Source organism: Phoenix dactylifera, chromosome 13 (genome assembly GCF_009389715.1).
Source record: "Phoenix dactylifera cultivar Barhee BC4 chromosome 13, palm_55x_up_171113_PBpolish2nd_filt_p, whole genome shotgun sequence".
Classification (NCBI taxonomy): domain Eukaryota; kingdom Viridiplantae; phylum Streptophyta; class Magnoliopsida; order Arecales; family Arecaceae; genus Phoenix; species Phoenix dactylifera.
In genome coordinates this window covers 5,456,723-5,471,551 of record NC_052404.1, presented here as the reverse complement: position 1 = coordinate 5,471,551, position 14,829 = coordinate 5,456,723, and the positions used below count along the sequence as shown (strand labels likewise).

Here is a 14,829-nt window from a genome sequence, read left to right as displayed (position 1 = left end):
CTATTACCACAACAAACAACAATGGGAATAGATCACTAAATAATTAAAAATACAATCCTTATTTAAGTAGGACAAGCAATAATTGCTAACAAACAAGTCCCTATCTTGGTAGGAGACCAAAATTCTTAAATCTAACACACTGCTGACCACATGTCTGTGTTGGACTCCCTATCCTCGAACAACTTAATTTGGCCAAACTCGAGCCTGACCTCCATCCTATTTAATGTTAGATGTATGCCCTAGAAGCCAATCTGGCAGACACATTATTTATTCTGGGACATAAATTTGTACTTGACTTTATTATTATTGAATAATATATGGGCATCTTTTCATTCATATTGTTTATGTGTCTATGAATCGTCCAAGAAATTACTAAGATGATGATACATATTCTCAAGAGTTGAGAATTTGAGCCATGTATCATTGGTGATTAATTTCTAAATGCTCCTGATCAATGGATCATCACGAGGATGGTGATCGATCCGATCAGTGCACAGATCGCTTTCCTTATGGATGGATGAGACTCGAGTCCACAGTGTAGGAACACTGAAGTGAGAGTGCAAATGCTTGTTGGAGAACAAGGGTACTGAGCGTGACCAAGACAATAAGTCACTTGGATGTCTATCCACTCGTCAGTGACTTGCTTGATGTTGCAGTAGTAGGACTGGTCCTTTGACCTGCGGTGCTTCGGCTACTCACAGTGAGGTTATTGTAGTTTGACTGCACATACACATGGTCTCTAGCCGTATGGGTCCTTGTAGTGTAGATTGGTTGCAGTAAGTTCACTGTAGGAGTAGGGTATGCACCTACATGGAATCTATCGACCTTGATAGATGAGGAGAGATCCTATGTGATTTATTAGACTGAGTTCTAAGACCTAGGCCAGGGTAATAATATAAAGTGGAGAAAGAGTTTTCTACTATCGAACTCAAGTCGAATAAATCTAGACATATGACAGACGACGAGGTTTGACGAGTTATCCATGACCTCCGGTCTGTAGGGATCCACGATAGAAGGACTGTATCATACGATAACTGCACCTAAAGGTTCATCATTCTATTCTGCTGGGTGGCCACTACATACTGCTAGGTGTCACTGGTGGATGGTGAGACTCACAGGGATCATCTTGATGGTCGATAAACCCTGATGAGTTGAGTTGAAATTGTTTCAACCCATTGAAAGGAGTTTTCAATGATATTGTGATAGAGATCGCAATATATCTCACTACCAGTCAGAATAGAACCTATGGGGTCACACACATTAGAGGTAATGACCGGTCCGATGGTTGAATGTGATTAGGAATCACAAATAATCAATTAGATTGATAAATGGATAACCCGCTAAGAGTTAGTGGTTAGAAGAAGGAATAATTGCAATCGGATTGTAATTTAATTTAATTAATTGGATTTAATTAATTGGACTTGATCATGAGTCCTACTTGGAGTGGGAATCATGGAGTCCTAATTGGATTAGGATTTCAAATTAAATTAGAGTCCTACTTGGAATAGGATTTCTAATGTCCTAATTGTCTTAGGGCTGAAATTTGAACAAGTCCTGATTAGATTAGGATTTTCTTAAGTCCTAATTAATTTTAAATTTAATCTAATTAATTTCATGACTCCTAATTGGATTAGGATTGAAGAGTTCAATAGAGTCATGGTTCAATTAAGTCCTAATTAGATTAGGATTGGGAGGAAATTGAAATAGGTCCATACAAGTCCTATTTTGACTAGGATTGGACTCATGCACTAGACCCAAAATAAATCACCCATTAATTTGATTAAGTGGCAGATTTAAATGGATAAGAGGGAGGGGAATATGCCCCTCCCTTTGAGCCATGCGTGGGAGAAAAAGGAGGGGCGCATGCCCCTCCTAGGTGGCATGAAATAGAGATAAGGATGAGCTCCTAAAAAATAGGAGCTCATCTTTATCCCTTTGCAATTAAAAAGGGAGCATGGAATTTCGGCCAAAATGAATGTTTTTCTCCTCATTCCAGCCGTGAGCACCCTCCTCCATCTTCCTCCTTTGAGCCACAATCAAGAGAAGAAAAAGAAAAGCTTGGGACGCCCTCTTCCTTCTTCATCTTGGTTCTAAAAAGGAAGAAAAAGAGAAAGGCTGCGGGTCTTGTTTTCTTCTTCCTAAATCCATCCTTCTTCTTCTTCCTCTCAAGCCAATCAAAGGTTGATTCAAAGGAGAGGACTTCAGCCATCCATAGCCATCTCTGCAAGGGAGCTAGCACCCCGGTGAGATCTAAAGGCTTCGATCGAGTCAGTACTTCGTGTGGATACCTGTAGAGGCCGGACGCGTGTGCGGCTTCCACTGAGCCTTGATCAAATACCACGTAAATCAGATTTGCGGAGATCATCTACCCGCACAAGGTGAAGATCTGATCTTCTTAATGATTTTAAAATGGTTTAAAATAATTTAATTCTAATCTATCTACAAACGAATGGTTTAAAATACGTTCATGCGATGAACGGATCCCGCATATGTTTTTCCGCTGCAATCTGAAAATTATTTCGAAATTTTCATGACATATGAGGGTTCCTAACATTTAATGCTCCCACTCAGATTGGGTATTTCAATCTAGAGTTTTTTTGCATTAATACCCTTCTAAAAATACAAATTTGCATGAATACCCTCTTCAAATTTATATTTATTTCTGTACCCTCATAAAATACTATTTTTGCATAAATGCCCCTAATATAACGGTCTTCTAACACCGTTAATAAAAATACATATTTATTTTAATTAAAAATAAAATAAAATTTTGAAATTACTTTTTTATCCTCCATCGTGATCGCCTTATAAATATCTCTTTGCAATCTACCCATTAAGGGTATTTTAGTCATTTTAATTTGAAACCATTATTTTTTTAACGGTGTTAGATGGCGTGGGTACATATACAAAAATAAGGATAAAAAAAGAGTAGAATAGTAAAGTAAGTGTTTTACGAGGGTATACATGCAAATATTAATTTTGGAAGGGTATCCATGCAAAATTCGATATTTAGGAGGGCATTCATGCTAAAAAGCCTTTCAATCTATTGTGTTTGAGTTGATATTTCCAAAGCTCGTTGGCATTTGAGTTTGGATGGCCAATTTCATTCTTTGTTTGATTAGGTTGAGTTTGATAAAATCCTAACCAAATTAGACTCAATGTGGCCCTTACCTAAGCTCAACAATCCAACTTGCACACTTATTTTTTCCTATGTATACTTACTTGTTAGAAAATAATAAAAATATATAACATAGGCTAAAGATACTAACTTGTGGTCCATAGTTTGACTATCATTTAGCAATCAGAACCTTCTAACCAAAATTTCTGTTTTGATATCATGTTTTGATAGCTTTTAATTTGTAGACCCTAGCCTAAGTATAAAAAGCGCGTAAGGGCTGAAATGTGTATGAGACAAGGATATGTGCATGTCACACAAATGATAACAAATGCACATCAAGTCGGGTATGTGATAGATTACTTCGGCCCCAGTTGAGAAGCCGATCAGCTAAGGGATCAATCGACACATGCCGACAAGGGCTGATAGATCCGGCAGTCCACGGCTATGACAACACTACAGTCGGTGCACATCCTGGGCTATACGCTGTCTACGAGAAATGATGCCCATGCCATAGATGTACAACTGACTGCTGTTACATGTTGTATCGACCTAGATAACGACAAAACCGACCACCTTATATAAAGGGATAGTCCGAGAGCCCTCAAAAAAAGGCATAGATCATGCCACTTGAGAACTCTACTCTATCGAAATTTCCTCCTTCCATTGTTGCCTCTCTATTCTGACTTAGGCATTAGAGGGTTCTCTGCTAGAAACTCTTCAGCAAACAGACTCTTATAGGCCATCCTCAGAGAAGTTCAACCCCTTATCACCTCAGCTACCCTATCCGGCTCGGTATCTACCGACCTTAAGGTCAGTTGAGCTGCGCTCCAACCTCGATCTAGGATTCAGTGGCAGCAGATTGGCGTTAGAGGAAGGGCCTGCCCCCAACTACACCAGTATCAAGTGAAGGGAGAAATAGCCAACATGAGGTTGCGAGGAGCTTGTAGTGCGTCTCACACCTTGCAATGCCGTGCTCCGACCCACGAGGATCACTACAGATCACGAAACATGTTCCGTTGGAACAACGTGTTGCACCAGTGAACAATGAGTAGTTCAACCTGCTCCTTCAATAGGTGCAGACATTGACTGCGACGGTTCAGAGCTTGCAGCAAGCAGCAACATGGTTGGAACTAATCCGGTAGGAATTTGGTCAACCTAGCCACTATTCTCAGTCACTGGCGGGCCACATGCACCTGGCCAACCACCACTCTCAAATCCGAGACCCGAAGTGGTTTTGCCAGAGTCGACACACTTGATGAAGTAGTCTTGGCCGGGATGGGACATTGCGTACTATGAGCCCCCACTCCGGCAAGCACTCCGCTCCGAGCCTCTCGCCTCCTTGCCACATAGAGCCCCCATCCCAGCAGGATGCCGACCTCGAGAGGACAATCGAGGAGACGGGCCGGCAGATTCATACCCTTAAGGGACAAGCTCCGAGGGCGAATAATGACCTTAACTTCTCCTCGGAATCCCCCTTCGCCCAGCCGATCATGAAGGAATTTGCAACCTGGATCAGTTGGTCGCAATATTAGCAATGAAGAGCAACTTACGAATGTTGTGCTTCCTCTTCTCCTTGGAGAAGCACTTCCCACCGACTTCGCCGAAATGATGGCACAAGCAGAAAAATATGCCAATGTGGAGGAAGCCATGGCCTCCCATCGCGAGTCTGCTACTGGGAGACCACCCTGAGGAGGAAAGAGGGGGTGTGAGGAGTAAAGAGAGCTGAGGAGTGTTTCACCTCGGCACGAGAGTGGCTCACAACGACCCAAGAGCCCTCCTTGGAAGTTCAAAAAGTACACTCCCTCACTGCTCCAAGGACTCAAATCCTTTAGTCGATCTTGGACTCCTCGATTGATCTTCAAATGATTCTGACTAGAGGATCGACGAAGATTTTTGGCCCATCTGGCGCTCCTCGAATGATCTTTAGATGATTCTGACTAGAGGATTGGCAAGGATTTTTGGCCTATCTGGCGCTTCTCGGTTGATCTTTAGATGATTCCGACCAAAGGATCGGCGAGAAGTTTTGGTCTATTTGGTGCTCCTCGGTTGATCTTTAGATGATTTCGACCAGAGGATCAGCGAGGATTTTTGCCCCATATGGCACTCCTCGGTTGATCTTCAGATGTTCGCCTTTGGGTTTGCTTTGAATTCTGAGTGAGCTCGGCATAGGAAGATCCCAAAAGAGTATGAGGTGTCTCCATATAGTTGGTTTCGTTACCAAACTATCGATGACCATGGAGGTCTTAGGTCGGGGCCTAGGCGTTCATGCGGTGTCCCTTAGGTCAGGGTCCCAGGCATCTCTGGGGTGTCCCTTAGGTCGGGACCCAGGGGTTCCCAGAGTGTCCCTTAAGTTGGGGCCCAAGCATTCCCGAGCTGTCCCTTAGGTTGGGTCCTAGATGTTCTCGAGGTGTCTCGAGTTGAATACGCTTGTCATAATTGACCAACTGAAAGATAGAAATACAACAAGAAGACTTTTATTAGGAATAAACTTAGAATGCAATAGATCTTACTGGCAATAGACACGAAGGCTGTCGGAATTCTAAGTTCGTGGGATTGGAGTGTCATCAAGGTTCTCTCCCCTGTATGTTTCTAGTCGCACTACTTCGGTTACTCGGTATGGACTTTCCCAGTTTGGGCACAGCTTTCCTAGTTCCCTTGGTTGTGACGCTTCAGTCTTTCTCAAGACGAGGTTGCCAGGTCGGAAAAGCTTACCCTTGACCCTTGAGTTGCAGTACCATGTTGCTCTCCATTGGTATGCCGCCATGTGCTGGTGTCCAGAGGTCGCATCCATGAGTTGATCAATCTTTGGAAGCAAAAAGCTGTCTTTTGGGCATGCCTTATTTAGATCGGTGTAGTCGATGCAAACTCACAATTTTTTATTAGCCTTTTTGACAAATACAACATTGGTCAACCAGTCTGGATAATGTATCTCACGAACGAAGCCGACCTCCAAGAGTTTGTCAACTTCTCAGTTTATGATTTGTTGCCTTTCTATGGCGAAGTTTTTCTTTTTTTGCTGCATAGGTCGGTGAGTTAGGTCCACGTTAAGCTCGTAAACCATCACCTTAGGGCTTATACTTGGCATATCGGTGGCTGACCAGGCGAAGACATCAGCATTGGCACGGAGAAAGCCGATCATCTTGGCCCAATTTTCATCATCTAGCCTCAAGCTGATCTACACAACCCGGTTAGGTTCATCTTCCCTTAGGAGGACCTGCACCAACTCCTTGGCCGGTTCTCCTTATTGCTCCTTGAGCTCGTCTCTTGTGTCTAACTCTTCAATTAGTAGAGTCTCCAATGGCTTCTTTCCCTTGAGGGTGTCCATGTAGCATTAGCGAGCCACCATTTGGTCATCACGGATTTCTCCGACTCCACTTCTTATGGAAAACCAAACGAGCAGATAATAGGTCGATACCATAGCTTGGAAGGCATTGAGGCTAGGTTAGCCCAAGATTGCATTGTAGGCTGAGGGGACCCGGACCACCTAGAAGTCTAGCCTCAAGGTGTGGCTTCAAGGCTCTTGTCTCGTGGTGACCAGTAGATTGATCACGCCTTCTACGGGGACAGAATCTCTTGAGAAGCTGACTTGGGGCGTGCTGACCTTCTGAAGTTGTTCAACGAGCAATTTCATTCGTTTGAAAACATCGTAGAACAACACGTCGGCCCAACTTCCATTATCAACAAATATTCTTTTTACATCATATTTTGCAATTGTAAGAGAAATAACTATAGTATCATCATGAGGAGTATGTATTCCTCCTAGATCGGCATCAGAGAAGGAAATGACATCTTCCGTATGCTGTCTCTTTGGGATGGCCTTGGCCTCCTGAGGAGATCGACTACACAAGGTACTTGGCACCTCGACGGGTTAGCTAGCATTGGTATTAATGACGCCTGCTGTTGCGATTGTCGATTAGCTTTGAAGGTAGTGGATCAAAGGCCGAAGCGGGCGCTTTTCAATCACGCTGAGCATGCATGTACTGATCCAACCGGGTTTTTGCTTCGAAACAATTTGGACTCGTAGCCAGGCCATGTATCGATACCTTGCTAGTTGGGGTTATTCCCTGGTATATTGACACCCTGCCAGTGGAGGTTATTCACTGGTATAACGGCATCCTACTAGTGAAGATTATTCACTTAAATATCGATATCCTACTAGTGGGGGTTATACACTGGCATATCGACATCCTGCGAGGGGAGATTATATGTTGGCACTTTGATGAGCTCATATTCTAGCCCGGCCATATAGTATAAATATGGTCATAGCTCATAACTGTCGAGATGAACTAGATGATTTGAAAGATAATTGATTTATGAAACAAGATTCGAAATTTGAAGGGATCGGATAGCGTACCAATTTTGCTTTGAATCTATGTATTTTGCATACTTAATTTTAAGTATATTATTATTATTTTATTATTTGATTTATCTGGCTAAAGTGTTCATTGCTTACTAGGTTGTCTAACTCATTATATGATTTCTTACTATCTTTACATATCCGAAGAATTAGCTCAACTTAGAGATTTATCATGAAAAAGCGATTAGAGACAAAATTTTGACATCTTTATTTAGATTAGATTTTGTTTTAGAGTTGATGCAAGTTTTGGAATATTATTGGTTTTGTAAGACTTTTAATTTTGCTATTTAATTAGAATTTGAATGTTATTATTTAAATTTTTTCTGTTGCCTGATTTGGATATCATAATGAGATAGATGCCTTTCATGCTCGTGGGGAGTGTTCTCTATGAATTTGCGGCAGTTGCCGCGACCTCCGGCTCGCTATCTCGGGTCGGAGGTGTGGCAAATTGAATTACATGTAATAGAGGCGTAGGCATAGAAGCAACCCATAAAGAAAATAGAACAAATAACAATAACTCCTATGGAGCAACAAAGCTACATATCCTGAAATATATAAAGGACATAAAAAGGAGAGGAATTGTCATGCACTCTACACTCTAGATTTTATCTCTAGGATCCTCTATCCAGTATCTGCACCCAAGATCAGAAACAGAGGTGCCAGCAACAAGGAATTCAGCTTCTCTTTCTCTTGAAGCTTACCAATTCACTGCCCAGAAAAAAATGGCAAAGAGTGGCAAGAAAACATGAATGCCTTCATGGCGGCCCTCTTCCAAGAAAATACTCTTTTAACTCCATTCTTTTTCTTCCTTCCAGATTAATGAGAGAAGTGCCAAAGCATGGGAGAAAACATCACTAGTAACATTTTCTCATAAAAGCAAACAAGAAAAACATGCTAGTTTCAGTAGTATTTTCAATCAAATTGCTGTTGTATGATACTACTTAAAAATGGTTAGAGCAACCAAAGTGAATGTTCAAATAATTAATGAACATCTCCATCTTCAAGCAGAAGTACCGACCAAAGTCTTCAAATACAATATTTATATATTGAAAGACATGAAATAAAATAAGGTTTAGGGGAAACAATCAACATAACATTACATGCCAAATGACATCTTCTGAAAGGGAATTAAGCTCATCTCTTCCTAGTGTCCCTTTAGAGGCTTAACAACAACAAAAGCAAATCTATCAAGAACATTCATACGAAGCCACTTGATCATTGAATGCCTGTAAATCCTTGAAAAGATTATCCAAGGCATAGTATGTCGTTTCTTCCGTTACTGGATTTAGAATAACAAGAAGTTCAATGCTGAAATGATCGACAAGAAAGCTGCTTGTACCATGAACGCTCTTAATTCATCCTGAAGCTAAATTTGCTGCTCATCTGACATAGCAAGAGAAAAATAAAATGAGAAAAACTGAATGAAAAATTCCAATGTGTATCCCTCCAGCTCCCACTTGACCTCTTATCCCTGCAAAATACTTGGGAGAATCATGAATTGGTTCAAAATAGTTTATATGAACAGTGTAGTGTGGCTACCATCTCAAGAAGATGCCATTTATTACCTTTAGGAACTGCTTTAGCGAGCATGGACAAACTGATCTAAAACTTGCCACTAGATTTCCTCAGCCTGAACGAGAATGTGAGGGAACATAAAATAATAGTACTTACTAATTTCTATTTCATTTGAGAGAGAGAGAGAGAGAGAGAGATGGGATTGTACCTCAAAAGGGGATTGGGTGACATTAAACTGTAGATGGTCTTCTAAAGCAAGAAAAGGAAGGAAGGAATGTGCTGAAGTTGCTCCTCCTCTCAGATAATATTTCGGTATAGGGAATGCGTGAGACCAGGTGCCAATATGGTCCTCCTCTCTTACACTGCCTCTCTAGGTTGGGGCACCCTGCAATAACCAGATACTGAAGTCCGGGGAATCGTCGTTGTAGACCTTCTGGGAGTGATGACAGCAGAGGGCAATGGCTAATAGACAAATTTTGAAGGGCAGTGAGGCCCTGCATACCTTCTGGCAGAGATGACAATTTGCTGCAACTTTTAATAACCAGAGCCTTGAGTGCAGCGAGCTGTCCCAACCCTTGTGGCAAAGATTTCAAGCTAGGAAGCTCGCTGATATACATCATCTTGAGTGCTGTTAGGTGCCCTAGATCTACCGGCAGAGAATTCAGGCTTGGGCAACCTGAAATATCGACACTCTCAAGAGAAGTGGCATGTCGCAAGCCTTCTGTCAAGGAATTTAATTTGGGGCAGTAGCCAACATATAGTGATCTGAGGGATGCAGACAACTTGGGCAATTCCAGCAGACCATCACAATGAACAATATCCAGCTCTTCCAAGTTTGGTAGGAGCTCTCCATCCCCTGATGATGAGGAGGATAATGGCAAAGGTGACGAACCAACCAACTTGTTGCAACCATAGATATTTATCTTCTTCAGTGATTTTAAGCCACAAAACTCTGCCTCCGGCCAGTAGACTAGATCATCACAATAATCGATCCTCAAAGATAGGAGAGAATTAAGGTTCTTCCAAAACGCCAAAGGTGATGATGACTGCTGTGATGGTGAGAAAAACCAATTGCAGTGTGTAATCTCCAAATAATGTAGGGACGAGCTCAGCCCTCTCATCTCCTCCTCCTCCTCCAGCAATGGTGCCAGATCCTCCGATGCAGTTATAGCTAAATTTTCAAGAGATCTGAAATACCTGAAAGACATTTTCTTCTGATCAGCAAGAGGAGGCGACTCTGTACCATTGCTCGTTTTATAGACACCAATGCTAAGGGAAGAGAGTGTCGTCAGACTACAGATCAAGCCCAACTGCTTATTAGTTCCTTCCATTTCAAAACTTTTGAGAGATGGTAACCCAGGCACGGTCATCAAATTTGGGCAATCAATGATCTTAAGCTCAGCAAGGTGAGGGAAAACCAATGTGACCTCTGTAGTTCCTTCAAACTCTGACCACTTCTCCAAGCTCTGCATCGTATGCAACACCAATCTTTTTAGTGAGGGGAATGCTCGCACTGTGCCATCACTTGCATTGCCGTAGATGGTGCTGCTGCAGATGTACTTGATGCTATCCATCTTAATCATGTAGAGAAATTTAAGAAAAGGTAGCTGCCACAAAGGTGGGAGACGTTGGCATTCTGTGCAAACTCCTAGATGGATTTCAATTATATTTTGCAGCAATAGAGAATCCATCATCCACGTTGAAAAGCTGCCACCCCCGTAGCGCCATACTGTCAGCTGCTTTAAGCCACCATGAGGTCTAAGGGCTTCCAACACCTCTTCAGCATTTTCTGTCGGCAAAACATCTTCTTCAAAACAACTATGGGCACTTTCTGCATAACAGTAAGGGGGATACCACTCTATCAAATCCCAGCATAATATTAATGAGCAAAGGTTATGTTTGGAACTAAGATTAGCTTCTTTAGCATCTGCTGCATCCCTCACATTCCTTAGGTTATACAGCTCTAGAAGGCCGTCGAGATTTAAGCTATTCAACTCACCTATACGCCTTCCAGCATCATTGCCTACGATGTATTTGGTCAATGTTCGCAGGCTGCTCAACTGCCCGATACCTGCTGGCAGCTGCTTCAGACGACTACATCTGTCAATGTAGAGATGCCTCAGGCTACTCATATTTCGCATGTCTTCGGGCAGCTTACATAGATTCCCGCAGTCAGAGAGTTTTAAAGTCTGTAGGTTGACCAGCATGCTGACGGCTTCAGGTATTGCTCTTATAAAAGTACCAGAGAGGTCGAGGTATCTCAGATGTTCCAAATATGCAATTGCAATAGGCAGTCGTGTGATAGTAGTATTATGTAGATCCAAGGCTCTCAAAGACTTCGGCTTTGACGAATCCGTAGTCACTGTAATACTAGTATGGAATCCCTTTATCGAGGACAGAAGAGTGCGAATATTTGGATAACTATTCAGGGTCCTATGAATGTTCAATTGAAAATGCTCAGATGTACACAAGTGACGGGTTTTCTGAGATACATCTTCCCACCTGGCAGGGTCCAGTATGCTAAGGCATTCGTTCCCCATAATGGATCGTGCCAGATCGTGCATGAGATCATGCATCTTGCATGTTGTTACAGAATAAAGTTCATGCCTGTATGAGCGATCTCCGTACTCCTCGGCTTCCTTGATATCCTGAAAGAAAGATCTCCAAGCCAACTCATTAAAAATCTCATGCCCTTTGTCCTCCAACTCCTTTCTTCCATCGGATGGAATGAATCCGTTGGCCATCCATAGTTGAGTCAACAGATCCTTTTCCATCTCGTAATCCTGCGGGAATATGGCACAAAAAGCAAAGCACTGTTTTAAATGGGAAGGCAAATCACTGTAGCTCAACCTTAGTGCTGGTAAGATCCCATGTTCACCGACCTGCAGACCCCAAATCTCGCTATCCCTCACGGACAACCACTCCCTTTCCTGGCTCTTGGAATGCATTAATCCCCCCAGTGTCTTCACTGCCAAAGGCAACCCACCACATTTCTTGACAATCTCCTTGCCGATGCTTACGAGATTTTGAGGCTCTTCTGCTCCCCCTGCAAATGCTCTCTTCCTAAACAATGCCCAAGAATCATCCTCAGTCAAAGTCGGTAGGCGATAAGTGTCGAGGGTACCCATTATCGACGATGCCCGCTCACTTCGTGTAGTCACAACAATCCTACTCCCTTCTCCACCAGTTGCTAGTAAAGTTTTTAGCTCATCCCACTTTGCCTGATCCTCGTTCCAAATATCATCTAATACAAGAAAGTACCTCTTCCCACTTACAACTTCTCGAAGGCGGCGTTGTAACAACTCCATGTCTGATAGCTCGCACTGAACCCCCGTGGCTGAAGCTATTATTGCTTTAGCAAGTTTTGCAACATCGAACTCATCCGACACACACACCCATATGAGCAGCGCCTGGAAATGTTTCTCCACCCTCTGATCTTTGTAAATCAATTGGGCCAGTGTGGTCTTACCCAAACCCCCCATCCCAACTATGGGAAGGACTGCAACATTCTGGTTGTCATCATGATCAAGTAACAACTTCACTATTTTTTCTTTATCTTCCTCCCTACCAATGACCTCCGACTCATCAACATAGGAGTGGGTTTGTGGCCTGTCCCTGTTTTGGGGTTGGGTTTCGACGGTGAAACCAAATTTATTTCCCTCGTCCACTAGTTTCTCTATTTTTTCAACAATAGCATGCAACTCTCGCCCCATCTTAAGGCGAAACGAAACTGGATTGCCAAGGGAGAAGAAGCTGCGCACCTTTTTTGTCATATCGATCCGAATCTCTGCCTTCCGCCGCATTGCTTCCACATTGAACTCATCCAGGATGTCGTCTGCTTCGTAAGCTGCATCCTTGAGATCTACCAACCAGCTCTTCACAGCCGCATCCTTGACTTGTCGCTCCTCTGCATCTCCAAGTTTGGACTGGATTGCCAACAGCTGTCTTTTCAGCTTTTCTAGCTTCTCATGGATGCCCCACATCACTCCAAACTGTTGGAGAACATGGTCGGCTGCCTTCTCCATCACCACCGGTAGCAAGGCTGAGAGAAGAAGGTCGGCCATTACTCTCCGATTGATTCGTGGACAAGAGTTGATGGATCACAAAGAAAGTGACTCGGTGGAAATGCTCTTCCTCTTTCCACCAGATCTGTAGGTGCTCTGGAAGCTTGTTTTATTTCTTTTCCCACCCCTGATTGATGTAAACAGAGGTTCCCACTAGATCTGTAGGCCCAACCGTTAGTTTAATCAAGTGCTCGGCACTAGAATATTGCAGCCACCCGTAATTTCAGCTGACCTGTTTGTTTTATCGAGATATTACCTCCTCGAGTGCTTGTAACTTTTACTAGAAACTATGCCCATACACTGCGTCCAGCATTCGATTCACAATTTTCCTTCTTAACTTGTCAGTTTATTTATTCAAGTTCAGATCAACCCGCTCCCAGTGTGCATGTTTATATCAGTAAAAGATCTAGTTTGCCGCACTCATAGCATGTGAACGACATCGGTCATTGTGCCAGTCAATGAGCTGATGAGATTCTTAGTCCAAAATAATCACCACATACCATCAAAACCAATGTTAAATAATTGTCACCTGCCATTGGTTATAGCAAATCTCACGTTCGGAGAGCTTGTGCACTCTCTTATTTAATCTTTTCGTGTGAAAAGTGTTTAAATCAATGTCTGTTTTCGTTTCCTTAGCTTTTATTAGATTCTGATTGGGTTGTTTCCCTCACCGAGCAGGCGCGCCATGCTGTGCACAGAGAGCTTGGGAAAAGAATTACTAAGGGAATGTCGTCGTCTCGATACCGGACTCCGTACCGGTGCCACACTAGTACAGTGTCGTTACAATACTGTATAGAGTTATTTTGGCGTATCGAGTATCCATACACCATCCGTACCAGGTATTGGTACCGAATCGGTATGATACCCCTTGTTCCGTCCGATTTGGGCCAGCATGGTATATCTTAATTGTAGGTGAGACATGGGCAAGAAAGCTGTACGGCATGAAAACTTCGAGGGATCTTAACATATTAGTCCCTTTTTTAACCCAATTCCAAAACAGCCCCCTTGTCTTATGAAAAACTCTGGAGGACCTGATTTTTTTTTTTTTTTATGGGGCAGAATAGTCCCTATCATCTAATTCATGACTCAACCCTTAATGTCTTTATTTAAGTGACAAATGTAATGTTGGTTGTTATTACAACAAGAACTCCTTAATGATTCACATCTCCACTCCCTCTTCCCGGCTATAGTAGTAGAATTTTTAAAACTATAGTGACCATTTAACTTTAACGGATCGAGAAAATTAGTCGTTAATTGGACGACTTGGTTCATTGCGCCGCATTTATGAACATTTTACGTCCTAATTGTCGTTTTATGAGTATCGAGTGTACCAGACCTGACATGGTAGTGGGGTTGGTACGCACCGGAATCAACTGAGCAGGGGACTGATAGAGTCCTTAATGCCCCTAAACTGGACTGTACCAAGCGTTGTCATCCAGTATTTGCTCGGAGTGACTTTTTAATTGGTTTTTCATCTTTCGCTCTCCTGTCCAAGGAAGCAGCTTGGAGCTTTGTAATCCATTATCCACTAGATTTAAACAAGGATCATTGAGTTTTTTTAACTTCATGTAAAATCTAAGAATAAAAATTGGTAATTTGAGAAAATTTGGTGTGTTATATTGTTCATGATTTTAACGGATTCTAATCACCAGATTGATGTCGTAGAGCATGAATTCAGAACTAAAATAAAGGATTTCAAACATAATCAATACCAAGTTATCTGATGTTGCAATCTTTTGAATGTATCCTCAATTCCAAGTTATACGACATTACAT

At 42.5% G+C, this 14,829-nt stretch overlaps 1 protein-coding gene across 3 annotated transcripts; it reads right to left on the bottom strand.

Moving 5' to 3' along the window:
• Window positions 1–8,384: 8,384 nt before the first annotated feature.
• Window positions 8,385–13,200, bottom strand: LOC113463165 (putative disease resistance protein RGA3). Of its 3 annotated transcripts, none has more exons than XR_005514509.1 (3): window positions 9,199–13,200; window positions 9,041–9,105; window positions 8,385–8,946 (listed from the first exon to the last, which is right to left on the bottom strand). XR_005514509.1 is itself a non-coding variant. In XM_039132849.1 (2 exons), the coding sequence occupies exon 1, from the start codon at window positions 13,052–13,054 to the stop codon at window positions 9,221–9,223; it is 3,834 nt and encodes a 1,277-aa protein (XP_038988777.1). In that variant the 5' UTR covers window positions 13,055–13,200; the 3' UTR covers window positions 8,385–8,858; window positions 9,199–9,220. The 3 variants fall into 3 exon arrangements, 1 of the variants encoding a protein (XP_038988777.1); XR_005514510.1 differs by having other exon boundaries at window positions 8,385–8,858; XM_039132849.1 differs by lacking the exon at window positions 9,041–9,105 and having other exon boundaries at window positions 8,385–8,858.
• Between the last annotated feature and the right edge of the window lie 1,629 nt (window positions 13,201–14,829).

What these genes read in the sequence shown, in the direction of transcription:
- LOC113463165 (XM_039132849.1), bottom strand. Translation starts at nt 13,054, where the DNA reads ATGGCCGACCTTCTTCTCTCAGCCTTGCTACCGGTGGTGATGGAGAAG.